The sequence below is a fragment of the Canis lupus genome, chromosome 21 (genome assembly GCF_011100685.1).
Source record: "Canis lupus familiaris isolate Mischka breed German Shepherd chromosome 21, alternate assembly UU_Cfam_GSD_1.0, whole genome shotgun sequence".
NCBI lineage: Eukaryota > Metazoa > Chordata > Mammalia > Carnivora > Canidae > Canis > Canis lupus.
In genome coordinates this window covers 31,703,518-31,719,675 of record NC_049242.1, presented here as the reverse complement: position 1 = coordinate 31,719,675, position 16,158 = coordinate 31,703,518, and the positions used below count along the sequence as shown (strand labels likewise).

The 16,158-nt window shown below is 41.7% G+C and overlaps 1 protein-coding gene across 2 annotated transcripts in view; it reads right to left on the bottom strand.

Moving 5' to 3' along the window:
- Positions 1-1,391: 1,391 nt before the first annotated feature.
- The window catches only part of SYT9 (synaptotagmin 9), a 192,243-nt gene continuing 177,476 nt past the window's right edge, over positions 1,392-16,158 (bottom strand). For both annotated transcript variants that reach the window (XR_005375717.1, XM_038568931.1), the window contains exon 7: positions 1,392-3,609. Coding sequence is in view for 1 of the 2 variants with exons in the window: in XM_038568931.1 (XP_038424859.1) it covers positions 3,601-3,609 (9 nt within the window). In the remaining variant the exon portion in view is untranslated. The remainder of the gene's footprint in view (positions 3,610-16,158) is intronic.

Here is a 16,158-nt window from a genome sequence, read left to right as displayed (position 1 = left end):
TTTCGAGCTTTCAGTAGAATGATGATAATCACATTTTTCCTCCAAAGTTTCTTGTGACATTGTAAGTTCTGTAACAGCGATAGCCAGTTGCGTTTCCTTAGATTTTGCTCTATTTAAGTGTCCATGGATAGCCCTCCGCACACCTCCCCCTGCCCCTAATTACTGCCTCACTCACCCCACCCTTGTGCATGTTAAGCATTGCATATGCTTTTAAGGTGACAGCTATCCAGGAAGCCCTCTGATTCAGTGCCATCTCCCCTCCACTCCCATCCCTGCTATTTCCAAAGTAGCCCTAGTGAGCCACACTTTCTATTCCATTCTTGTGTAATCCCGTCCCTCAAATCTAGACTGGCCCGACGCAATGACTTGCTCTTGACCGGTAGTGTGTGGCAGGAATGACTCTGTTACTTGAAAGGTTTTTTAGAAGAACCGTGCAGCATGTTCTGGGAACATTTGCAATGTTAGCTCTGGGGGAAGCCAGTACTATGCAAACAGTCTGACTACCTTGAGACCTCCATGTTGTGAGGAAGCCCAAGCTAATCATGTGGAGAGACTATGTGGAGAGAGATGCCCAACCAGCATCCAGCTGTTCCAGTCACCCCAGAGAAGGAGCCAGACATGTGAGTGATGAATCCATCATGAATATTCCACCCTGCCAGGCATTCAGATGAAGCCTTAGCTGCCATCTGACTGCAACCATGAGACTCCAAGAGAGAGCGATCACCTAAGCCCAGCCAACCCATATAACCATGTAGGATAATGAATTTCCCTCTAAATCAGTAAGCTTTGTAGTGCTTTGTTATGCAGCGACAGATAACTGGAACACCCACTGCTGCAGGACAGGATGCCATGAAAATAGCTCTCCATGTCTACCTTTTGTCAGTCTCCTTGGCTTAAATATGAGAACATGCAACACTTTCTTCTTTTCATATGAAATTTAGTTCTACTGATGGTCATGAGGGCTAAGTCGTCTCATTGAGAGGATTGTTGGGGCATTTTGAAAACATCCACACTATAGAAACCACTGCTCTGCTTCCCTCCCTTATTCCTCCTCTGGTCATGCAGCAGTGTACTTCCTGGACATCATATCACTTGCTGAATGTGCTCAGTATGCTGCTGGGGAGATGCTCTGGCAGCTGCACACATCTGAGACAGATCAGCTTGAAGATAAAGGCAGCAAGGGGCTGAGGAAGAGGCTGAGGATCAGGGCCAGGTGGGTAGGGGAGACACTTGGCCTCTCCCATCTCTTGGCACCAGCTTTCCCCAAAGTCTTTTCCTAAGATCTGACCCTCTCACTGCCATTTCCATTTTTCCAAGGCATGTTAATTCCCTTCTCTAACCTGGGAAAGACACTGGAGAATCCTCTTCCCCCCAAGTTCAATGAGACAAAGTTGGAATTTTTCAAAAGGAACATTTACTAGGAAACTAAAGGGAAACCAAACAGAATGCAAGAGAACAGAGGCAGAGGTGCAGATGGGCTCGGGGAGTTCAAATCCAGAAACAGCCTCTGGCCACAGCTGGACTGGCTAGACTAACCTTTCTAGACACAAAGCCACCAGCCTGCCATGCAGCCGGGCTTCTTTGCCTGCTAGCCTCTACAAAGCCACCTTCTGTTTCACACCAACAAGCCAGTAACATACTCAGTAGTACCCAGGGCTGCTAGCTCTCTGGGCAGGAAGATCTTAGGGGGGAAACAATAGGCACAGCTGCCCCAGGATCTCCTACCCAGGCTCTTAGTGCCAAGGACATGTCAAAGTTTATTGAGATGGCTGCCTGCTATCTATTGGGGCCAGTCTGGTTTCTCTGGGACCATTCTTCTGGGCTCATCTGCCTGGCTCTAGAGACAGTCTTTCTGCTGGCTATCCTGCTGGCACATGTCCTTCATGCTTTGGTTCGAAACACTGGTAGGTGGAGGATGTCTGGATGGGGAGGAACAGGCAGGGTGGAACTTTGGGCAAGGAAAGTTGAATTCTTCTCACATCATCAGACACAGGCAGAACCTTGGCTTCTCTTTGGATCCAGGTGGTTGAAAGCCAATCAGAGATGGAAATGGTCTAGGCAGGCTGGGGAATGCGTGAAGCTACAGTGTAGTAACACTGACTCACACAACCAAAGGCCTCTCTCCTTTTTAGATGTGAAATCCGTGTAGAGTTTCTTGCACCAGGCAGCTGCCACAGTAAGAACTTTCTGCAGACATGCAAGGATCTTGCTTCCACCCAGTTAGTCCCACAGCGAAACGTTAATTCAAATGAAGATAGTGAGCTTCCGAGGATGTTATCTTGGAGAAGTGGTGCAATGTGTGGTTGGGGTACCTTGCACCCATAATAGGAGAGAGAGGACCACTAGGTAACACCCACCCCCCTTCCCCCCGCCCCAAGGTATGCTAAGGCCTTTGGTTTCATTTGTATGGAGGCAGAAGCAATGAGGATGAGGAGCAGAGCTGGCAGTGGGTTGGCTGATGTGGTCACAAAGGAAGCTGCGTAATGAATGAGATACCCGGGGAGAGCCCTTGACCTTCACTCTTGTAGGTATTTCCATTCCCCAAGTGCTATGAAAGTGATATATGTGTCTGGAAGTGAAAGGAAGCCTGTTTGTGGCTGCCCAAGGCTATGCCCCTGGGCTGTTGCATATGGAAATACCCCAGAAAGCACTCAGGCCAAGATGGTCCAAAAATTGTGCCTTCCTCAGGGGGAGGGTTGTGTTACCTCTCCATCAACTTATACATAACGGTACACCTGTTCCTGTGGCTGTTCCCCCAGTGGACAAGCATGCTCGGAAAAGGGTATTCCAGAATGCTTATGCCATTGAGACACATGCCTCTCTAACAGAGATGGCTATTAACTTTCATTCTACATTGAACACCCGTTGCAAGGAAGTGGCTGCTGGCCATCTAGAAAACACTGTCAGGGATTCTGACTCCTCAGAATCTGGGTTTAGCACAGAAAGGACTATGATCAACTCTCTGCCATATGCATGGGAGGGGGCAGTGAATTTGCTGTGAATCAGCCCTCCTTGCACTAGATTTTCTCCAGGGGAACAGCCTGTTTATCCTCTTACTGTCCTGGGGCTATTCCTTGCAAGGCTGAAGCACTTTTTGGGGTAAAGTTATTTTCTGAAGACAGTTATTAGCTCAAAGGTAGTCCAGTGTGAATTGGATCTGCTGCCTATTTAGCACCTGGATATATTTTTAAATATTCTGTCCTTCCAGGGCGTCCAAGCAAATATCATGTCAGAGTGACGTTGCCAGGGCAGGTGCTATGACCCCATCACCAAGGGCCTCATGTTAATCACTAAGAATCCTAGTGATCGAGGGTACTCTTAGTGTTCTCACTACATCGGGTGGTTTCTTCCATAGTCCGATCTTGTTCTTGGCCATGACAGCCGTGCTTCCCACACTACCTTAGGCCACTTGAAGATGGCCAGAACGCTCATATTCGCCAAACCTAATCTGGAAAGAGGGCCAGTTATTGCCGTAGTTACAGCTCAGCATTTGGTCACTGGAGTCGTCCGGGTGTTGTTGGATGAGAAAAGTTACTTAAGATCTTTGTAAGGTGGTTGTCCCACTGTGTCCTTGGCACAAACATTCCTCTTAACTGATGGTCATCGTTTCTGTAGGAAGAAGAAACAGAAAGAATACTTTGGTTTTCATCTATATATATTTTTTTATTTTTCTAAATTGAGGTATAATTAACATATGGTGTTATTTTAGTTTTAGGTGCACAACATACTGATTCACAATCCTATATGTTACTCAGGGTTCACCAGGATGAGTGTAGTCACCATTTGTCACCATACAACATTATTATAATATTATGGACTATATTCCTCATGCTGTATTTTTCATCACCGTGACTTATTTATTTTATAACTGGAAGTTTGTATCTTTTAATCCTCTTTACCTATTTCAGCCATTCCTCCCACTGCTTCCCCTCCAGCAGCCACCAATTTGTTTTCTGTATTTAAGAGTTTTTTACTTGTTTATTCATGTGTTTTGTTTTTTAGATTCCACATATAAGTAAAATCATATGGTATTTGTCTTTCTCTTATTTCACATTGCATGATGTTTTCTTTTTTTTTATTTATTTATATTTTTTTATTGGTGTTCAATTTACTAAAATACAGAATAACACCCAGCGCCCGTCACCCATTCACTCCCACCCCCCGCCCTCCTCCCCTTCTACCACCCCTAGTTCGTTTCCCAGAGTTAGCAGTCTTTACGTTCTGTCTCCCTTTCTGATATTTCCCACACATTTCTTCTCCCTTCCCTTATTTTCCCTTTCACTATTATTTATATTCCCCAAATGAATGAGAACATATAATGTTTGTCCTTCTCCGACTGACTTACTTCACTCAGCATAATACCCTCCAGTTCCATCCACGTTGAAGCAAATGGTGGGTATTTGTCATTTCTAATAGCTGAGTAATATTCCATTGTATACATAAACCACATCTTCTTTATCCATTCATCTTTCGTTGGACACCGAGGCTCCTTCCACAGTTTGGCTATAGTGGCCATTGCTGCTAGAAACATCGGGGTGCAGGTGTCCCGGCGTTTCATTGCATTTGTATCTTTGGGGTAAATCCCCAACAGTGCAATTGCTGGGTCGTAGGGCAGGTATATTTTTAACTGTTTGAGGAACCTCCACACAGTTTTCCAGAGTGGCTGCACCAGTTCACATTCCCACCAACAGTGTAGGAGGGTTCCCTTTTCTCCGCATCCTCTCCAACATTTGTTGTTTCCTGCCTTGTTAATTTTCCCCATTCTCACTGGTGTGAGGTGGTATCTCATTGTAGTTTTGATTTGTATTTCCCTGATGGCAAGTGATGCAGAGCATTTTCTCATATGCATGTTGGCCATGTCTATGTCTTCCTCTGTGAGATTTCTGTTCATGTCTTTTGCCCATTTCATAATTGGATTGTTTGTTTCTTTGGTGTTGAGTTTAATAAGTTCTTTATAGATCTTGGAAACTAGCCCTTTATCTGATATGTCATTTGCAAATATCTTCTCCCATTCTGTAGGTTGTCTTTGAGTTTTGTTGACTGTATCCTTTGCTGTGCAAAAGCTTCTTATCTTGATGAAGTCCCAATAGTTCATTTTTGCTTTTGTTTCTTTTGCCTTCGTGGATGTATCTTGCAAGAAGTTACTATGGCCGAGTTCAAAAAGGGTGTTGCCTGTGTTCTTCTCTAGGATTTTGATGGAATCTTGTCTCACATTTAGATCTTTCATCCATTTTGAGTTTATCTTTGTGTATGGTGAAAGAGAGTGGTCTAGTTTCATTCTTCTGCATGTGGATGTCCAATTTTCCCAGCACCATTTATTGAAGAGACTGTCTTTCTTCCAATGGATAGTCTTTCCTCCTTTATCGAATATTAGTTGCCCATAAAGTTCAGGGTCCACTTCTGGATTCTCTATTCTGTTCCACTGATCTATGTGTCTGTTTTTGTGCCAGTACCACACTGTCTTGATGACCACAGCTTTGTAGTACAACCTGAAATCTGGCATTAAAGGCATTCAAATTGGCAAAGAAGAAGTCAAACTCTCCCTCTTCGCCGATGACATGATACTCTACATAGAAAACCCAAAAGTCTCCACCCCAAGATTGCTAGAACTCATACAGCAATTCGGTAGCGTGGCAGGATACAAAATCAATGCCCAGAAGTCAGTGGCATTTCTATACACTAACAATGAGACTGAAGAAAGAGAAATTAAGGAGTCAATCCCATTTACAATTGCACCCAAAAGCATAAGATACCTAGGAATAAACCTAACCAAAGATGTAAAGGATCTATACCCTCAAAACTATAGAACACTTCTGAAAGAAATTGAGGAAGACACAAAGAGATGGAAAAATATTCCATGCTCATGGATTGGCAGAATTAATATTGTGAAAATGTCAATGTTACCCAGGGCAATATACATGTTTAATGCAATCCCTATCAAAATACCATGGACTTTCTTCAGAGAGTTAGAACAAATTATTTTAAGATTTGTGTGGAATCAGAAAAGACCCCGAATAGCCAGGGGAATTTTAAAAAAGAAAACCATATCTGGGGGCATCACAATGCATGATGTTTTCTAGGTCCTCCATGTTGTCACAAATGGCAAGATCTCACTCTTTTTTATGGTTGAATCATAGTTCATTGTGATGTGTGTGTGTGTGTGTGTGTGTGTGTGTGTGTGTGTGTGTATGGGCTGCTTCCATATCTTAGCTATTGTAAATAATGCTGTAATAAACAGGGATGCATATATCTTTTCAAATTAGTGTTTTTCTTTGGAATTTTGGAATTTTCTTTGGAGTTTAGTGGAATTATGAATCATATGACATTTCTACTTTTAATTTTTTGAGGAACCACCGCACTATTTCCACAGAGGCCACACCAATTTGCACTCCCCCCAACAGCACATGAGGGTTCCTTTTTCTCCACATCCTTACCAACACTTGTTATTTCTTGTGTTTTTGATTCTAGCCCTTCTGACAGGTGTGAAGTGGCATCTCATTATGGTTTCGATTTGTATTTCCCCGCTGATGAGTGATATTGAGCATCCTTTCATGTGTCCATTGGCCAGCTGAATGTCTTCTTTGGAAAAATATCTACTCAGGTCCTCTGCTCATTTTATAATAGGATTATTTGTGGTGGGTTTTTTTTGTGTTGAGTTACAAAAGCTCTCTCTATATTTTGCATATTAACCTTTTTTTTTTCGATATATTGTTTGTAAATATCTACTCCCATTTTGTAGGTTGCCTTTTGTTTTGTTGATGGTTTCCTTCACCGTTCAAAAATTTTTTACTTTGGTGTAGTCCCAATAGTTTATCTTTGCTTTTGTTTCCCCTTTGTTCCCCCAGTGGACAAGCATGCTCGGAAAAGGGTATTCCAGAATGCTTATGCCCCTGAGATGCATGCCTTTCTAACAGAGATGGCAATTAACTTTCATTCTAACATTGAACACCAGTTGCATGCATATGAGGAGACATATTTAGAAAAATATTGCTAAGGCCAATGTCAAAGAAATTACTGCCTGTCTTCTTCTAAAAGTTTTATGGTTTCAGGTCTCACATTTTGGTCTTTAATTAATTTGAGCTTGTTTTTAAGTATGGTATAAAAAAGTGGTCCAGTTTCATTCTTTTGCATGTAGCTGTTCAGTGTTCCCAGCATCGTTTATTGAAGTGATGTCTTTTCCCCATTGTATATTCTTGCCTCCTTTGTCATAGATTAAGTGACCATATATGCATGGGTTTATTTCTGGGCTTTATATTCTGTTCCACTGCTCTGTGTGTGTTTTTATGTCAGTACCATGCCATTTGGGGTTTCGAGGGAACATACCTTCACATAATAAAGGCCACATATATGACAAACTTGAAGCTAAAATGATATTCAGTGGTGAAAAACTGAGAGCTTTCCTCTGAAATCAGGGAGAAGACAAGAATGTCCATTCTCACCACTTTTAATCAACATGGTGAGAAAGTCCTAGCTGTAGCATTCAGACAAAAAAGATATAAAAGGAATCCAAATTGGTAAGAAAGAAGTAAAACTTACACTATTTGCAAATAACATGATATTTTATATAGAAAATTCTAAACACTTTACCAAAAAGCTATTAGAACTGATAAATGAATTCAATAAAGTTGTAAGATACAAATTAATATATAGAAATATGTTGCATTTCTATACACTAATAATAAAGTAGCAGAAATAGAAATTCAAAAAAAATCCCGTTACAATTACACCAAAAAGAATAAAAGATTCAGCAATAAACATGACCAAGGAGGTAAATATCTGTACTCTGAGAACTAAAACATTGATGAAAGAAATTGACGACAACACAAACAAATGGAGAGATATTCTAATACTCATGGCCTGGAAGAATTAATATTGTTATTATGTCCATACTACCCAAAGTGATCTAGAGTCAACGCAATCCTGGTAAAAATACCAATAACAGTTTTCATAGAACTATAACAAATAATACTAAAATTTGTATAAAACCACAGAAGCCCTGAATAGCTAAAGCAATCTCTTAAAAGAACAAAGCTGGAGGTATCGGAATTCCAGATTTCAAGATATACTACAAAGCTGCAGTAATCACACATGTATTTCTTAATGTAGCCAGGCACTGTGATAGATGCTGGGGATATAGATCCCACGAGTAAGACACATACCCCACTTTCAAAGGGCTCCCAGGGGGAGAAGTTACAAGGTTAGAAGCTGAGTAACAGAGGTGTGCATGGAATGCATAGGAGCAAAGAGGAGGAAAGGATGAGGGGCCTGAGGAGGTCTACAAAGCGGATTCTGAAAGATAAGTTGAGTTGGGCCATTTAGTCTAAAGGAGAGTCCATCAGGAGAGAAGAAGAGAAGGCTGTTTTGGCCAGGGGAAAGAGCCCATCCAAAGGCACAAAGGCAGGAAAGCATATGGCCCATTGGAGGAATAGGTAGGATTTGGTGTGAGGAGTAGAGAGGAAGGAAATAAGGTAGGAAGAGGAGTGGGTGGGTGGCTGGGGTCTTTGTGGTACAACATCCATTCCTTGTTTTCAAGCTGGGAAGGGATGGGCTCATTCAGGGGAGCCCAGACTCAGAGCAGCAGGATCTCTCCTGTCTCACACTCAGTGCAACATCGATTTAATTTAAACTCAGGGCATGTTCCAATACAGATTAAGGGTATTAATGCTGCCAGCCTAGAGAGAAAGAAAACCAGAGTCGCTCCCAAGGACACAGCACAACAACAACAAAAAAACATATGTATTAACTATAGGAGGGTCACAAACATTCTGAAACAGAAATATATGGATTGCATTTCATGGGTCAAATGTTCACATGTGAGGCTCTAACTTAGAGCAAGCAATAAAGCCAGAGCATACATTGTAGATAGACAGCCGTGTCTGACTGTAACCCTTGACTCTGAAGTGTGTGCCTGGCTGTGGGAGGGATGTTCTTTTCTGAGTCTAGAAGGAAAGTATGAGTGGATATTTGTCTTATGTTGTGATTCAAAACAACCTTCCCAGACTAGCTGATGCTGGAGTAGCCTATGAATGGATCTCCTTCCCATTGCATCCCCCCCACATCCAGCAGGATCTTCCCAGGGCCCCTTCTCTCAGTTGTGAGACCCTGCAGGCCCAGCTTGCCAGCCCCTGTCCCTCAGTCCTTTTTATCTAGGAAGGCAAATTGTCAACAGGCTTAGCCCCACCAAAGAATTAGTTGTGTTGCTATTAGCCAACTAGGCCATGTACCATATTCCTTCAGTTTTTGAGTGCAGATTATGTGCCAGGCACTAGGATATGAACTTTACAAATCCTTAAACAAAGATCTACGAGTTTCTTTACTGGAGGATACAGACATATAGAAAGATTAATTTGCCCAAAGCCACACTGTTACTAAGTGTCAGAGCTGGAATTTGAACATAAGACTTCTAACTTTAAAGTCAATGCTTCAGCAATTACAGAATTCCTAAATCCACTCTGTAAGTCCAGTCTATACATTTGAGCTTTTGCCTTGGTTTTTTAGATACTGTAACTGAGATGAAGGAACTTTCAGGAACCCTAGTCTGAGTCAGTAACATGGAGCAGGTGCCACAGTCCACTTACAGCTTCCAACTTTATTATTCCATTTCTTGGGATTCCCCTGGCTAGTGACCTGCATGTGTACCTCATTTGCTCCCTCAGCTCTACGTACAACCTCAATCTTCCCTGTTCTCACCTTAGTTTCTCCTCTCCATTTGAGCAGCCCTTCACACTGCTTTGGGTAGAGCTCTCCCAAAGTTCCCTGTCTTAGGAACCATCTCTGTACCTGATGTGTTATGGCGTCACCTGAAGCCTGCATAAAGGGCTGAGCTGTGACTTTAGCCAATCTTTTATCAGTCTCCATACCCAGGGATATTATTAGCAGAGCCCACGCTGCCAGGGGCCAGCTCTGACTTGCCTCCATAGCTGGGTTTTGCTCACTTGGTGAGGTTCCTTGCACATACAACTAGCTGGAGTCAAACTCAGCCTCTGGGAATACTGTGGAGTGGCCTATTCTCTTCTTCTTTAGTTGGGTTGATTTTCCAGGCTCTGATCCTGTCTGGTCCCAGTATCTTTTTGTTCCTACTCTGGATAGTGCCATGAAGGCCCCAGGATGTTTTTGGTCTGCCAGCCCACAAAATTACAGGATAAAGGAATTTCAATGTCTGCTGGAATGGTAGGGTCATCTCTACCAGGCGTCTTGCAAGAGAAGCTTCTTGGAAATGAACTTCTCCTAGGGAAAGTCAGATATAGAATTCAGGTGTGAAAAAAATAGTTGTTGTCACAAAAGAAGGACAATTTTGAGTATGGCATGGGTGAACTTTGCTGTGGCCTAACCCCTTCTGTGTGTCTCTTGTGGGGGGAAAGACTGGAAAAACTCAACCAAAGAAAGCAAAATAAGTAAGTTACAACACTTTTCCAAACTCTTATAACCGAATGGGCTGTTTCTCGGGCAAGATTTTTATAAAATGAGGTGTATGGAAGGATTTTTGTATAATTCAGAAGAGCAGTGACTCAGCAGGGTTTTAAAGGGGAGGAGGGACGCGGTGGTAGAGACTGTGGCACCAGCACCAGAGACAGCAATGGTGGTGCAAACACTGGTGGCCAGAAGGCTGGTCTAGTGGGTTCCAGGGCTGGCACCAAGCCCATCTCACGGGGGCGGAAGCGGCAGTGTCCTTGTTATCTGACCAGTGGCCTCCCTGGCAGCGCCAGAGATTTGGAAAGTATCAGGAACTTCAGTGGCATCAATAGGAAGTAGTGGTTACAATCTTATCAGAACAGAGGGGAATTGAAGTGAATTCAATTGTCCTGAGACACACAGATCCTATTTGAATTAAATTGAATTGAAACCAAAGATGAGAACAGTCTCAATGAAAACTGTAATGTGAAGTGACATTTCGATCATAAAAATGACAGCTGATGTGAGACAGGCCATTGAAACTGACCCCAAATTAAGAACATGAAAAGACTGGGTGGATCATTAGATAATATCTTCCTGTGAATTTGAAAATGGGTTTTGATTACAGGAAGTATCTAAGGGCTTTGAACTAAGAAGCTTGTCAGAAATTGAAGTGACTCATTACATGATTCAATCTTACATGGGCTTATTATCATTAAACTTGTACTTTAAATTTTTATTTAAAAACCATAAAAATCTTGTAATTTTGTTGACTATTACTTAGCCCTGCCATGCAAAACACATGAGGAAATATCATGCCCTCCTGCTTACAATCTGATTAGTATTTTTATTCTTTCTCCAATGGCGTTCTTTGTTCATTGCCCCTTACCCCTTTAAAAATCAGGTTAGAGATGTGTGAATGTAACTGTACTTTCAGTCAGAAGACTGGGGTGATAGCCGGAAAAGGGGAATCCACTTGGGAAATAACTACTCTTTGTGGAGCACTCCAGCACTTTGCTCTATCCCAAGAGCTTTGCATAGCTTATCTCTTTCAATTCTTGCCTGGACTCTCTATGATTGAAGCTACAATCACATTTTTTACAGAGGTAACAGTCTGAGAAAGGCCAAATAAAGGTAGTGAATGGCAGAGACAGGATCTGACATCATGTGTTTATGGTTCCAAATGTATGCTCTTAAGTACCATGATCAGGATGGCAAGTCATTGCCCCCTAAATGCTAACTCCATCACCTTTCTAAAAAGGACTTTCAATTCAAAGAATAATTCTGAACAGTCCAGACTTTGTAGGAAAGTGTACTAAGACCCACTATCAAGTCAACCAATAGGGGAAAGGTGGTGAGTGTTGGCATGAGTGACGTGTACACTGTTACTGAGAAGGTTCAGCAGAAACAAGCAAGAAGCAAGAGCTGAAAGTGAGGGGTCATTAAAAAGGTATTGGGGAAGTGCTGTCAGAGTTTTCAGATGAAAGAGCAAGTTAGGGAATTATGGCAAGGCAAAACTTACTCTACTTGATGGAGTTGCATGGAGGATATTTAGAGTTTGCTACTCCAAGTTTATAATGTATTACATTTATTCATGAATTCATTCAACAGACATTTATTGAGCACCAGACCAAAGTGCAGACCATTAGAAACTCAAAGATGATCAATGCACACCATACTCTTGAGGAACTTGCAATTGTCACCAAATGACTAGAGAAACAGGATATTGAGCAAGAAAAGAGTAAATGAGGTCTCATCAAGAAGCTTGACTATAGGGCAGCCATGGTGGCTCAGGGGTTTAGCGCCTGGAGACCCAGGATCGAGTTCCGAGTCAGGCTCCCTGCATGGAACCTGCTTCTCCCTCTGCTGTGTCTCTGCCTCTCTCTCTCTCTCTCTCTCTCTCTCTCTGTGCCTCTCATGAATAAATAAATAAAATCTTAAAAAAAAAAAAGCTTGACTATAGGGGTGTCTGAATGGCTCATTCTGTTAAGCATCTGCCTACACCTCAGGTCATGAGTCCTGGGATTGAATCCCACATCAGGCTCCCTGCTCTGCAGGGAGTCTGCTTCTCCCTCTACCCCTCCTCCCTGCTTGTGGTCTCTCCCTTCCTCTCCCTCAAATAAATAAATAATTTTTTTTTTTTAAAGAAGCTTACTGTAAGTCCCATGGTTGGGGGGAGGGAGAGAAATAGAGTGCGTGTGTGTGTGTGCACATATGCCCACACTCATACAGAATTCCATCTACCCAAATCAAGGAAGAAAAGGGAAAAAAGTTATAAAAACAATTGGGTCAGGGTAAAAGTTGAAATGTTCCTAGGATATATGAGATGCACTGAATTGTGAAATGAAATCCCACTAAAAAAGCCTGGTGTTATCTTCCACTGACAGTGCAACTAGCAGAAGCCAACTAGAAGAGACTTGCCTTGTTAATGCAGAGATGGCATTTCCTGGGGGTGGGGGTGGCAATCCAGCTCTTTCCCATATCTGTGCGCAGGTATCCTACCTTTGCAATTTGGGACTCAGACCTTTGAATAACCATCTATAGTCTCAGAACTGATAATTCTGTTCCTGCTCTTTGGAAAATTAACTTTTTAACACCAGAACAGTATAACACAGAAGAATTCTAAATGATGAATAATACTTTTGTGTAGGTTATATTTATTTCAGTGCAATAACACATTTTGTGATCTACTTTATGTTTTTGAGGTAAGTGCTGAATAATACAATATAATAAAATTACCAGATTTATGATTTTAATGGATATATTTAGGATAATCGACTAGTTACATTTATTCAACATTTAAATGCTTAGGAAAATCCAATATGAGTTCATAAATTTATTTTTTGAAGATGCTGAAATGCTTAAGGTGATTTAATCTAAATGTTAAAGTTTTATTTATTAGCATTATGAGTTAACAGTGTCTGACTGAGGATCTTAAGGACATGGAGATACTCTGTATGATACATGCCATCATATGATGGATAGATTCCACTATATATTTGTGTAAACTCATAGAATGTACAACATCAAGAGTGAATCATGATGCAAACTAGAGACTTTGAGTGATATTGATGTGTCAATGTAGGGTCATCGATTGTAACATATGTACCACTCTGGTGGGGGATACTAATAGTGGGGGAGGATGTGCATATATGCACCTGTTATATGGGAACTCTCTATACATTCTACTCAGTTTTTCTGTGTGAGACTAAAACTGCTTACAAAAATAAAATTTATTAAAAAAAGTTAACAGTGCTTGAGAATAATTTTGTTTAACACCTACTGTGTTAGATGTTTGAAGTGTTTGATATAATCACACTTTAAATTTGTGACTTCAGTTTGAAATATTTAGGGAATGTAGCCAATCGATTGCTTAAATGGTGCTTACATAGTAGGAGAATTTTATGTTAAATTATAAGGCTTTTTCTTTAATTTGGAACTTTTAAGAGAATTTGATTAAGTGTGAAATTAGTGTTTAGCAGTTTAGGGAAGTATAATCTGTCAAATTAATGAGCTAATTGAGAATTAAACAAAGAACAAATGAAAATGAGCATTTTAATTTCAAAACAAAATGAATGGATTTATAAATCATCATAATAGTTAATGTTACATAGCATTTCATATGAACTATTCTAAGAATATTGCATCTGTTAATTTACTTGCTCCTCGCCACAATTCTCTGACGTGCGCATACTCTTATTATCCCCATTTTACAGATGAGGAAGTCAAAGTACATTATGTAAAATGACTGCTTTATCAAGTGCTACAGAATGAATTCTGTACCCCACAAAATTCATATGTTGAAACCCTAACCTCCAATGTGATGATATTTTCAGGTGGGACTTTAGGATGAGATGAAGTCCTGAGGGGTAGGGCCCTCATGATGGGTTTAGAGCCCTTACAGGAGATACCAGAAAGCTAGTGCTCTCTTTCTCTCTTTCCATCACCACACAGGGAGAAAGCAGCCATCTGCAAGCCAGGGAGAGAGTCCTCACCAGAACCCAACTATGCCAGTACCCTGACCTTTGACTTCCAGCTTCCAGAAATGGGAGGAATAAGCATCTGTTGTGTATACACACCCCACCCTCTAGTCTATGGTATTTTGTTATGGCAGCCCAAGGCTACAGCACCAAGTGCATCAGTATCCTGGGGTTTTCATAACAAAATACAATAAACTGGATGGCTGAAAACAATAGGAATTTATTCTCTCCCAGTTCTGGAGGCCAGAAGTCTGATTTCAAGGTGTCAGGGGGCCCTTCCTCTTTCCAAAGGCACTCCAGAAGAATTCTTCCTTGCCTCTTCCTGGCTTCTGGCAGTTGCCAGCAATCCTTGGCATTCCTTGGCTCATAGCAGTATTACTCCAATTTCACCATCACCCTGAATTCTCTTTGTTGGCTCTCTTGTGCCTTCATCACATGATCTGCTTATTATAAGGACACTAATCATTGGATGTAGGGCCCATTCTAATCCAGGATGATGTCATTTTTAAAAAAGATTTCATTTTAGAGAGACATAGAGAGCGAACACAGAGGAACAGACTCCCCACTGAGCAGCGAGCCCCCCATGAGGCTCAATCCCAGGAGCCTGAGATAATGACCTGAGCCAAAGGCAGATGCTTAACTGACTGAGCCACCCAGGCACCCCTGGTATGACATTATTTTAACATAACTAAATATATCTACAAAGACTCTATTTCCAAGAAAGGTTCAGAGTAGGTGAGGATTTGGGAGGACACCATCAACCCAGTATCTCTTTCCACCAATTGAGTTGATAAACTCAATGTCTGTTTTCAGTCCTCATATTCTTTGTCCTATTGGCAACATCTAATCACTGCCTTGTCTTGGAAACAGTATCTTCTCTCCTCTTTGGACACTCCTGGTTTCCTTACTACTTCAATGATTCCTTCTCAGTCTCTGTTGGTTTCTCTTCTTTTTCCTCCCTTTAAGTATTGGAATGTCCTTCAGCCCTTGGACCCTTCTCTTCTCCATCTATATGTTACAGTGTCTGCCTGACCTTTCTCTGAAACTCTAGGTTTTTGCATCTAACTTCCACTTGATGTCTCCCTGTAGATATCTAAGAGATGCTTCACACTTGGGAGGGCCAACTTCTGATTGCCCTACACGGGTGCTCCACCTGCTGTCTTCTTAGCCCAGGTCTAAAATGTTGAAATCGTCCTTCACTTCTCTGTCATATCCTGTATCAGGAAATCCTATTAGGTCTCCTTCCAAAAATATATCCAGACATAGGCAGAGGGAGAAGCAGGCTCCATGTAGGGAGCCTGATGTGGGACTTGATCCTGGGACTGCGGGATCACACCCTGAGCCAAAGGCAGACACTCAATTGCTGAGCCACCCAGGCATATATATATAGACAAATGATGCAAATAATGAAAAGAGGCATCTTGAAAGATTGTGGAGATATGTAGCCAGCATGGTGAGTCTGAACATATAGAAGTTCTGGAGGAAGTGGTCACCATTTCTTCAACCTGTTTTTAAACTAAGATGATACTCTGGCAGAGACCCTTATGAGAACTGTGCTTTTTGTCACCGCAAATCCCCTCTAAACCAGTACTGGGAACTTGGCACTGTTGTAATGCTCATGGGTGTTGCCTCATACTTGGAGAACTGAGAGCTGGAAGGAAGGTAGAGCTTGTCCAAGAAAATGGAGCTTCTTTGGCTTTCAGAGCTAGCTAGCACTGTGTTACTCGTACACATTAATAGAACCCTGTAGCTGCAGTTTTGAAAATATGACATGCAGAGTTCATCT